The 11,617-nt window shown below is 41.8% G+C and overlaps 1 protein-coding gene across 1 annotated transcript; it reads left to right on the top strand.

Annotated features, from left to right (window-relative positions):
* Window positions 1–397: 397 nt before the first annotated feature.
* LOC124302879 (uncharacterized) lies at window positions 398–2,361 on the top strand. Its single transcript, XM_046759447.1, has 6 exons — window positions 398–857; window positions 949–1,408; window positions 1,536–1,761; window positions 1,841–1,963; window positions 2,032–2,193; window positions 2,270–2,361. The coding sequence occupies exons 1-6, from the start codon at window positions 398–400 to the stop codon at window positions 2,324–2,326; spliced, it is 1,488 nt and encodes a 495-aa protein (XP_046615403.1). The 3' UTR covers window positions 2,327–2,361.
* The last annotated feature ends 9,256 nt before the right edge of the window (window positions 2,362–11,617 follow it).

The following is an 11,617-nucleotide window of genomic DNA, read 5'->3' as shown; positions in this document are numbered from 1 at the left end:
AAAGAGAAAAGCTCGAATAATTGTGAACAAGTAATGACGCAATCTTAGTTCATTCGGTGTCTTGAAATGAAGAATGGTTGTATGGAATGTAGCATCTCGTCGAAAAAATGCAATGGTTCGAATTGATCGCGAGTTCTTGCCTAGTGATCAAGCATGATTTGTACTTACTTCACAAAACTACAAACCAGCTATTATCGATTAATCGGTGAGCTTACGGGTATGACTGTAATAACACATCACCCTCACGAATTAGTTCGGTTCGCTTTGGGTTCATTTGCATAATGACACGGTCTTCGCATGCGTAATTTCACTAGAGGGACAACCCATGCCTTTGACCATAATTATTTGTCGTAATTTGGGGAATTCTGTGTTACAGCGCGATTCCATTTTGCTAGCAATGTACTATTCTAATAACCTCAGTCCACATTTGACCTTCCCAGAGAACACACAACTCAACGGCGCCTGTATGACAGTTGTTCAGACTTCACAGAAGTTTAATGTAGTGATGGCAGAATCAAGAGATAAGACGGTATCCCGGAGTTATTTGAAGTTGCATTTAAGCTTGTGCACATGGTTAGGTTTGAGTTGGCCACAATTTACTCACCCGGTTGTAAACGTGCTTTTTATTCTTCGCGCCTTTTGCATCAACGGCGTTTACACTGTTCTGATAATCGGATGTTATACTCATATGAAAATTGTCAACAAATTTGACTTACTGAACTCTAGTATAAATGTGTTGCAACTACTTATATACTGCCAGGGAATAATGCACGTCGTTTACTGCGGGATTAAAAGCAAAGCTAGACATCGTTTGATCGCACAAATTCGGAACACCTTCAGATATGCCTCGAATACAGGTGAGCTTAAACTTTGTAATATTTTGAGCCTTCAATCTCAATCCATGTGTGGTTAATTATGAGTGATACTCACGAATATCATGTTTCAAAGGTCATTTCACGATGGAAGAACCAGAGATGAAGAACAAGCGAGTCGTTATTACGTGGATGACGATATTGATCCTATGTTCGACCGGTTTTTTCGGTGCGGCGATAGTCCGAGAAGAGGATTCGGTTCCTGTTTGGGCGCCAGTGAATCTCAAAATTAGTCCTTACTACGAAATCAACATGATCCTGCAGTTTGCAGGGCAGTTTTGGATCGGTTCACTGAGTGGATGTTTTGGTATTTTCTATTTTAGCGTCGTAGCGTTAGTCAAAGCTCAATTTGACATGCTTTTATGTTCACTGGAGCACGTGGGTCCTCTTGCTGTTCTGAAAACGAAAATGAGAGTTCAGGATGGGCACGAGAAGACACCTATTCAAACTACCTCGAAGGGTTATACCTCGGATGCAGGAAATAACGGAACGAAAATTTCTGATAAATGTCAGTGTTGTACAGAAGAGTTTAAACGGTGAGTACGAATGATCGTATCAACTGACGGGTGAATTTTATCAAGTTCGATGATGTTATACAGATAAAAGCCTGGTTACTTTAATCCATTTTCATATAAGTCATGTTGTAACCAATTTGTACGCCAGGTTCTTCAAAGCCTTTGAGAAACGACGGTGTGAGAAAGTTCTCTCGCTCTTTGAAGAACGAGTTTACGAGGAAGAACTTGAGGCTGCGTTACAAGATTGTATTGTTCACCATCAAAGTATTTTGAGACTAAAAGATGCCTTGCAGAGTTATTTTGGCACCGTTCTACTCCTTAGATTTTTTCTCGTCACATTGATAATATGCTTTGTCATATACAGTCTGAGTAAGGTAAGAGCACTACTGTTCTTTAATTGATGACCATGTTCGACGAAATTGTCAATTGAACTCGCTGTTCTCATGCATTCAGCTGACTGTAAGTGCGGACTTCAGCCCAACCGATATGAGATTTCTCAGCCTACTGGAATACTACGTAGCTTGCTGCGGAGACTTGTTCATATCTTCTTACATTCCCGATAGCCTTTTACGCACGGTAAGACGCTTTCAAGTTTGACACCTCTCACCATTTCGTTATTATTTTATCAATTTCAATTCATTCAGAGCGCCCTGATTCCAAGCGTCGCATTCGAAACCCTACCCTGGCACGGGGGTAGCGTTACAGAAAAGTTCTTCTCAAGTATGAAGATATTTCAACTCGGTACAAGGAAACCGATGAGCGTGCGGACGATATTTTACGTTGTATCTCTTGACATAGTGGGAAATGTAAGTACATGTTAACATCAACGGTGGAAACTATTCCAAAGCATGCAACACCTCAGAGGTGAAAAATGATTTCCAGGTGCTCCGAGCTAGTTTCTCCTTCTACACAATGCTGCGCAAGGTACAAAACAATTGAACAAATAAACAATAGCTGTAAACTAACCACCCGGATAACTGATACACGTATTGTAAGTACATCAATCGACTAAAATCTCTGTAATTGAGTGAAAAGTTCATTATCCTATGCCGCAAATTATTTTTCTTGCCTCATTTACGTAAATGAAAGTAAGCAGCTTTAATCTGGATTAGGAGTTAGCTTCCAGCGCTTCAAAGGCTACCAAATAAGACAAATAATAATCAAGAGAATCGTGTGAACCAATCTTCAATCGATCGGTGGATGATGCTGTACGAATATTTTGATTTGGTAACCGAGCTGGAAGGGAATAACTAATATGAAACCGAGTGTGCACATCGCTGAATACGATTGCGTTTATTCCGCGTAGTACGTGACGTTACGTAACGCTGTAAGCTTCTGTTCCTAACTACGTTGAGTCGACTCTCTATCTAAGAGTTGTTAGATTAAAAGAGTGTTTCCGCGCCATTTAATTAAGCTCGCGCAGATAAGATTTCCTTGGGAAAACGGTTATGTCTAACCAACTTTGCCCCTGGATTCTATAGAACATGTGCAGAATGGGGTTACTACTACCTCCGCCCGCTACAAGAATCTATTTCCTAGGAGTCCCTCGGGAAATTTTTCGAGCATCACCTCCGGTGTAAATAGGTTTTTTAAAACAATACCGCTTCTCGTTCGAGACGTGTACATCGAGCCGCTTGCGGTGCTCGATTTTATTACGAAGTAAGGGGGTGATTCCGAATGGAAATCTTCGCATATTGTTATTTTGCACGCGTCGTGTTCACGTCACGATTGAATTTTTCTCCCTTTCTCTCGTTGTCAGAAATTCATAAAATAGGGCGATGACCGCACCCAGTACGGTTACTGGAACACTCTTCGGAAGCTGTATGAAATTCTTTACGGACATTGGCACACCATATGCGTCTGTGCTTACCATGTAAATACAATACAACTGGCATTCCAGAAATTCGACTCACAATCAACGTTAGTCCAGCTTTTTGATAAATCGGTAGGAAATTTAATAACTCTGAATAACTGTGTCTCCTTCCGAGAAGTTCAAGCGATTCAACGATTATGAAATAGCACGATAAATTCCACCCAGAATATCAGCCTGCTAATACTGATATTATTTTCCGGAGTAATATTTTGTGCATCATATGTACAAGTGAAACGCGGATCCACTTTACCGCATTCCGTTCGAGAAGTTTTTGCGCATGATCTTCGATGCCTTATACATATTATCTGGGCAGAGGAATTTTCCGAGCACCGTTTCAATACTGATCCTTCAGTTTTCTCGGCGTTTCCTCGGGCATCATCAACCCGCTATGTACCAAGGGGGCGACGACGTGCACTGGGTATGGGGGATCTTACAGAGTTTGCCTCCGAGATCCGCCGTGCATAGAGGGATATAGAAATGATACACGTTCGTGTATGGTTTGGCGTTGGGAGAGGAGCACAGGATATTCCGCAGACGTGATTCGAACCGCATCCCGCCATGCATCATTCATCACCTTGCTGCGCCTCGATGCAGCCCGGGGTTCGAATCATCTTACTGCATCCTACCTGATCCCGAATACATCACGCGATCGTATTACCCTACTAGGTATCCACCCAGAGACGACGTGCTCCGTCGTTCATCCATCTTCTGACTAAAGCTCCTTGAGCTTTGACCATTAACTATAATTGGGTTAACGTTTTACTTTGGTTCGAAATAAATTAAACGTTTAACTTGGAAAAATGTTACCAAGCTTGGACACGTAGCGAGTGCTGAAGAGGACAGTTTTTTTTTTTTTTTTTGTGGTAGTTCATCAGTGAGATCTGGAAATAATTTTAAGCATACGATTAGCTGTGTGAACTCGCTATCAGTAGTAGAAAATAATACAATTTCGTAAACAGTAATAAAATTATCTGCAGTATTTTTTAACGCGCACTAACAGCTGTAGCAAAGAACCAGAAAAAATATTTATGTAGTTAAACTTTGGAACGTTCTTCATACGAATTGCTTTCTACCTTTTGCCGTTGAATTCCTAACCTGCTTTGTGTACAATTTAACTGTGACACGAAATCGAGATAAATAATTTCACCTTTGAATAATTAATATCTAATATATATTATATAGCCTTTTTATATGAGTGACAGTGCATTGGAAAGGTTTGAATCATGGGGGCGGACGATGAATGAGTGACAACATCGATTATTGGTCGTCAAACCCGCTGAAAATACTGATTTCAATTGACTGTCATCGCAGATTATCACTTGCCATCGATGACTCCCATGATTTCAAAACACTGGGTCTACTTCCTATATTGTGGATCATCCCTAGGATACACTACAGAACTAAAATTCAACAATGCATGCTGTTGGCGACGCATACCAATACATAGACAGAAAACAACAGCTGTAACTAGTGCTTTGTGACCTATAATTACGTATTCGGCCATTGCCACAGAGCATTATTGCCCTATGTGATTATTCAGTTATAATCCAACGTTTAACGCGATCCCAACCTGAGAATGTGTAAAAAATTAAGAAGTGTACTCAATAACACTACAGTTTGGGCGAGCATTACTTGAAACCATATGTAATAACAGAGAGGTATGGTAAGGCGAGGGGGTGAACGACTGCTATAGATCAGCTGGAGATTAGCAAACGGACAGAATGTATTATAATACTACGATGTGTGTGTGAATGAATCCAAGTACGCTAATCTCACGCACACTACGGCGAGTGGTCGACAAGACAATATAGTCTAAAGTTCTCAAAATCTCCGCGAGAGCAAGCGAGAGGAGAATTCGGAGAAGAATCCAAAACCAGATCAGTATTAGTCGAAACTCGGAAGAGAAAACACGTGAGTCTTGTTGACAGTAGCGCGTTATGTATACGAGAGTGATACAATGAACTGTGTGAACATGGGGCTATTAACTCGACGAATCGAGGCTCATAACGATTGATTTGATTATTAAATGACGTTGGATCGTGTTTCTAATGTACTTGTGGTCAAGTAAATAGATGCGAGAGCAGAACTGGGTAGAGCCGGTTGGGGATTCTCGCGCTGGCCTTCCCGGGGCCTCATGATTGAGGGTTGGAACCGCGGTGGTTGACACGTTGGGAAACCAACGTGGTTATTACAGTCCGCGGATCAAGAACACTTGAAAATAAATAACAAATCACACAAAATTGGTGTAGCCGCGTGGGCTGGCCTTGCCGGGGTAGCTAAGCTACCCCGGAGTGGTTTCCGTGTCGGGAAACCGGCGGGGCCTGCAGCCCCCGGTTAGAACAGTAAAGGTACTGACCGATGATTTGGGGTGAGATGGTACACGTCATCCTAGGGCCTACTCCGGTTCTGCTCGCGACGAGACCCGTGTTGAACGGATAACCGTTAGAAAGTTACCCAAGTTTACACAAGCGTTGAATAATTACTGATTGAATGGATGTAAAGCTTGTCCAATAAACCCTGAAGTGCAGTTTCGTATCTGGTGGCCATATTATTAATCGTTAAATCGACCTCGAACCCACTATTATTGTTTTGAGTCTATCGAGACGGGTGACGGTGAGAACTATAGCTAGTACAAAAGTAAATTTGGGTACTACTAGTACCCGGCTGTGAGGTCTTTCACTAACGCATGCCATCAACGGTTCGCTTGATATTAATAATGTTCATAATTTATTGTCAATAGTCCCTTACCAATTAAAAAAAGTGGCCTATAAATGGAGAAAAATTGAAAAAATTGTTCGTAAAACGTTCTGAATTGGAACTACGTAAAAAATTTCTGTCAAATGAGACCACTCAACTGAAGAATAGTTGCGCTCGTCCTCATAAATCCTTTTCTAGGTCAAAACGACTGATTTTAACTTATGCTATTTTTTCACAACACTATCGAGAAGCTAGAGGAATCGGATGACAGGATAGAGCCAAGTGCAACTAACGATTTTGTGCTTGTTTCAGTATGAAGTAGGAGTAGGATGTATATCATCTTCCCCCTTGAGCCCCTAATGTTCCACCCTTGCAACGGTATGCCCACTATGCCCCTTGCCCCAGGGATTGTTTTGAGATATTGAATACTAAGCTCAGACCTCTCAAGTGTGGGACGTGTCTGGCATACGTGGAGGGCAGACTCTTGAGTTCAGCATAATATCAAAGTAGGTACGGTTGAAATTTCAGAGAAATATAAAAACAGCTCGAAAGCTGATTATAAACGTGCAATTCAGCGCCGTCGTAACGTGGTTTTGATCTCCACCAAATTGCGGGGCTGCGTATAGCTCGACAAGCAAGGTATATCGGGGCAAAACTTTGCCCGTACTTCATTTCGTCCTGTTGAAATTACCACCTGCCTGTACGTACCGCCTGAAGCTTTTGTCAAGGTCAGACTCGAATTCGTAAAATTAAATTCGTGCTACTGGTTTAGAGAAACGTAAGCTTTGAGACTGTACATGTATGTCACCTTATCGCTTCATGTATGGTTCTCTGTCTCGCGTAACCTCCGGAAATTGTAATTTTGCTCGAGATAACCATTTGAACTCGCTTTTCCTTGACAATGCGTGACATAAGAACAGACACGATAATAGGTCGAGTAAGGGTGACGCGTGACTGATAAAATTCGGAGCCAAAACTCACGAAACCGGGTGGCTGAATACGAAGATATCTGGATTTCTCGAGGCGACAAAAATTTTCGCTGTAAGAACAGTATAGATAAGAGAAACTCACGAGTATACGAAGTCGAGTGCTGACAATAAGATTGAATTCGAGATACATTTGCTTCGTCTTCGGACAGGGTGAACTGCACGATAAAAACACCGTTGAAATATCACACGAAATGTGCATTTGCGGGTACGGGGTGATTTTGAACACGCGGGAGGGTCCCTCTATGGCAGCTATACTCAATCATCTATTGATAACAGCTATCAGCCATCAACGGTATTTTGACGTGGAGGGTGGCTACCCCTTTGGCTGTTTATCAGAGGGTTAGACTCCATCGCCCTCTCCTGGCTTACCCTCTGTCTCTCTGTGTCTCTCTCTTTTTCTCTTTGTCTTCTCTATTCAGGTCTGCCGTTACAAAAAAATTTTCCATATTAGCTGATCGAAGCATGAAACGACGTATAAAATTGTACTTACTTGACTTGATAAGATAATTACTTTTGGTAGACCAACTTCTCTTATACTTTAGTGTCCATCTCACAGTAAATCCTTACACATGAATCACGTACAGAGTACTTTACAGCTCTCTCACACCTCGAAATAGGTACTGCCAGAACATAAGGCTTACAGTTTGTAGTTGAAGAATTTTATGAAGTCCTGAACTCTGTATACACGTGAATATGAATAAAGAAATATGCGAAGCTTGGAGAAAATCTTGACGCGGTTTTCTCTAAGACTGTCGAAAGCTGGTTATATTTTCTAAAGCCTTGAGCTCGACACCGCGGAAAACTTAAAGTACTTCTGCCGCGAATTTCTTTTCAAACACTCTTACATCCTTCTTCGTAAAGAATGAAGATGTGCTGCTACTGAAGTTGCAGCCACCTCCTTTACTTACTACGTAATTTATAGCTGGAAGAAAAATCGACGTGATTGAAAAATGAATTCAAGTTCAAGTATCAGGTCGCAAAAAAGTCCCTCTGAGACGTTTTCACTTGTTCATTTGTTGAAAAATTTCAGGGATATTAGAAATGTTTAAACGTGGCAAGCCGACAGTAAATTCAAGGGATGCTTGTCGAGGGTGTTGTAATGGCGCGTCTAGCTTACCATAAGTGGCGAGGAGTGTAATATAATTCCGAGTTAGGTTGACCCGGAATTTGTCGAGATAGAACGTGGCCAAACCCTTTGGGAGCAATAACGAATTATATTTTGGGGACACCAATGCCGTCGGCCGCCAACTGGCCCAATAGTGTGGCCAAGGAAAGGTTGGCGCGCTGCCGGGTCGAATCATTTCGAGAAGTGATATAATTGAACGAAGTTGCCGCCCACCTCGCATTGGTCATCGTATTTAATAATGGAATCCGTATATAACTCCAGGGACAACCACAGCGACTAAGTTATAGATTTAGATGATTGTGCCACCCTCTGGCCAAGCGCTGCAACCGGCATGGTATGAGGTACCCGGCACTTAGCTGCACTCAAACCGATTAACTTCCAATAGAATATTGAAGGCCACTTCGGAAATTTCGATTCGGATGGAATTGAACATTTGGATCGATATATCCCTCACGAAAAACTCATTGCAATCTGTTTTTCTCCTTTCGTACTAGCGGTCCAGAGGGAAAATATCGCAAAATGTGGCAGGTATTATCGATGATGATCCGGTTTTAATTATTACTATTGATGCCTTTAATTCTTGGTAGATGAATTTATTTTCCACAAACTTTTTTGGGTTCAACGACTATTGAAAGAACCACTAATAGTAAATTTCTATTCGTATCATGTAAATTCAAGCAATCGAAAGTATCTCGAAGAGACTTGACGAAGAATGATTCCAAGTGATTTAAATCCGGGAAGTCCTCACTAGATCTTTTTATATGTGTAATTTAATATTTTAACCATTATCGATAACGAGATTTTCAGGGGTTAGAGAAGAAAACCTGTGAATTGATAGCCACTATTTCGATCACACCAGAAATCTTTTCTTCGATGAACGAGTATTTCTTTGAAACATAGTTACAAAAAATGAAATTAGGAGTCAGTAATAAATAAGAGTAAAAAAAACCAAATTCATAGAATTAGGCTATCCCTTACAAGGTCAGGAACTCCGCCATAAAACTGACATGAAACTGGAATCTCAACATAACCGTTTCATGCCGCAAGTATTTACCAAATTAAATGATCCATTGTATTACGTCTGACCAGTAAAAATAAATTCTATTTTCCTATGTACATAAAAAGTGAAGCCATGGCGGCATAGCGACTCACCCCGTAAAGGTTTATTGCCCCGTAACCGTTGCTGCCCTCGTTGAAAGGAGGCTGTTAAAGGGCAGTCCCATACTTCTGCAATTGCAACTTTAATAATCGCTATAAGAATTCAATATCTATGTAATCGTAACAAGGGCAATATTGGAAATAATATGATTCGGTTTACTGCTCGAAATGGCAAAGGAATTCGATAGCGGCAAATTGCACCGTTTCATGCTATACATATTGGTCGACAGCAGTGTCCGTTTCCCCGGAAGTATTAGCCTCTCTTTTGCGTGCACGCTACCGTGTGCTTACTATGAATTCTTTTTAGTTGATGTGATCACTGATTTATCCTTTATATATTATACAGTCCTGCTGCTATACTGATTCGGATAATCAGATTGACTTTACTGGATTCCGTGAATGTAAAAGGTAATTAGTTCATCGATTTTGCACAGACGAGAAGCATTTCGTTGGTCATCAGATGCCTTGCGATGAAAAATCACTACCATATTCAAAATATCTTATCCGAAAGCTCGCAATTTCCTTTCTAAAATATTCATCTTGAAATACGTCATAAAATAAGTATCCGAGAAAGTATATGTTTTGTTATAATTTCCCCACTCTAGCTAGACGATAACTTGATCGTGCATTTTTCCATATTTGTTCTTTCAAAATTACGTGAGTATACTGAGGAAATCTAAAGTAACGTGATCTTTACTTCGAATATATCTACTCTTTTCTTCACAAAATGATACGTGAGGGAAAGATCATTTACATTATACCTGTTATTACTCGAATCCGAAATTGTCGAACAGACTCAAATGCTTCTCAAACTCCTTCGCTTCAACCCTGATTCTGCGAGTTTTTGAACACAATTCCTGAAAACCAAAGGCATCAGACTGAACGAAGCTATAATCTCACATTAGACACAAAAGGTTCAAAAAGTATAAAGTCGAAGGAAAATGATAACTACAGTTATAAAAGACTGCTGTTTGTATGTGACCCGTAGGATGAGTGTCTGCATCATTTTAAATCAGGCGAAAGAAAACATGCGATGTACATACATTTAATTAAATTACAGGTGCTATAGTAAAGTCATTATAGCCGTAGTTTTCTGCGAACGCAACCCTGTATGAATTCTGCGGGATTGTGATGCTGAAAAGAATCAATTGAAAACAATATTGAAGCCAGTGACTCGGAGCTTAGGTACGGAAAACTTATAGTAGAAAATGATTCCATGCCTCGACATTTTCTTCGGGCATCATTTCATGTCGATGCTGTGTGACGGAGCGTCTAATTTCGGTTCGTCGCTCACAGTAACAATTGGAGTTCAGGTAGAAAGCAAGCGTGATATCAGAACGCGCGACGGTACCGGAAGTTCCTCCACGCAACGGTTCTGAAATCGATACGTACAGTAGAATCAGATAAGTTGAGCCGAAGGCATCGTTTATACGCGCTGGACGTCGCTTCTGACGCCAATCCTACCCGCTCAACCAATACAGGATTCCCGATGTGTGCGTTTCCGATCCTTGGATGGCCTCGATCCGAGATCAAAGAGAAGGAGTCGAAAGCATTCCTGGCACGCAACGCATGAAATCGACGATGCGGGAGGCGCGACGATGGCAATTCCTCCCGCTTCCCTCTGGACTCCATGAAACAGGAAAACGGCTAGTCGGACAGGTATGGAGTATTCCTTGGCCCGCCATTCCCAGCTTTGAAGAGTCTCTGATATTGGAATACGTGGCAAGTTTTGAATGAAAACGACATCTTGTGTGGTGCATATTTCATGGTCGTCTGGAAATGTGACGAAAACTTGTATCTAATGAAATTTGCAAAGAAACTCTGGTCGTCAACAGCGCACGTTATATATATTTACGTGTATTCTACACATATCAGGACAAGGAATCTGAACGCTTGACGCCTTGTCGGGACTCCCAATGGAATATCCGGTATAAGGTGTTCGACTACGAAACGGGGGTAAAATCTGAAGGATCACAAAGCACTGGAGATTAGATAGAGAAAAAACGACCGAAGAACGATGAACGGTGTGTGTTTGTGTGTGCGGGCAGGGAGGCGGGAGGAGGGAATTTTCCCGGGATGAAGTGCCCAGAAAGAAAGAGACGTGGACTCCCTCGGGGCTTCGAAGGCTCGGCATTCTTCCTGATGACTACTGTACCGTCTAGGAGCGGAGCTTCGACGTGCAGACACGCAACGCATCCACCTTGTAGTGCAGAGTCACGACGGGGGTGAGAATCGGGTCTCGAAGACGGGTAAAACAGGGTGTCTCCAGAGAGTGTTGGAAAAACTTGCCACGGAATCGGGAGCGGGATGTGGGCCGGATAACTCGAAGGGCGGAAAAAGAGGGGGGGAAGAGTCCCACCGGAGACGAGACCCTTTGTGAAAACTTG

This window comes from Neodiprion virginianus, chromosome 4 (genome assembly GCF_021901495.1).
Source record: "Neodiprion virginianus isolate iyNeoVirg1 chromosome 4, iyNeoVirg1.1, whole genome shotgun sequence".
NCBI classification, from domain to species: Eukaryota; Metazoa; Arthropoda; class Insecta; order Hymenoptera; family Diprionidae; genus Neodiprion; species Neodiprion virginianus.
Note: the sequence above shows the minus strand (reverse complement) of the source record. Positions and strands in the feature narration are given on the sequence as shown.

Coding starts and splice junctions, on each gene's coding strand:
- LOC124302879 (XM_046759447.1), top strand. CDS start 398: ATGTACTATTCTAATAACCTCAGTCCACATTTGACCTTCCCAGAGAAC. Junction 1,762..1,840: donor TCATATACAGTCTGAGTAAG/GTAAGAGCACTA, acceptor TCATGCATTCAG/CTGACTGTAAGTGCGGACTT. Junction 2,194..2,269: donor CTCTTGACATAGTGGGAAAT/GTAAGTACATGT, acceptor AATGATTTCCAG/GTGCTCCGAGCTAGTTTCTC.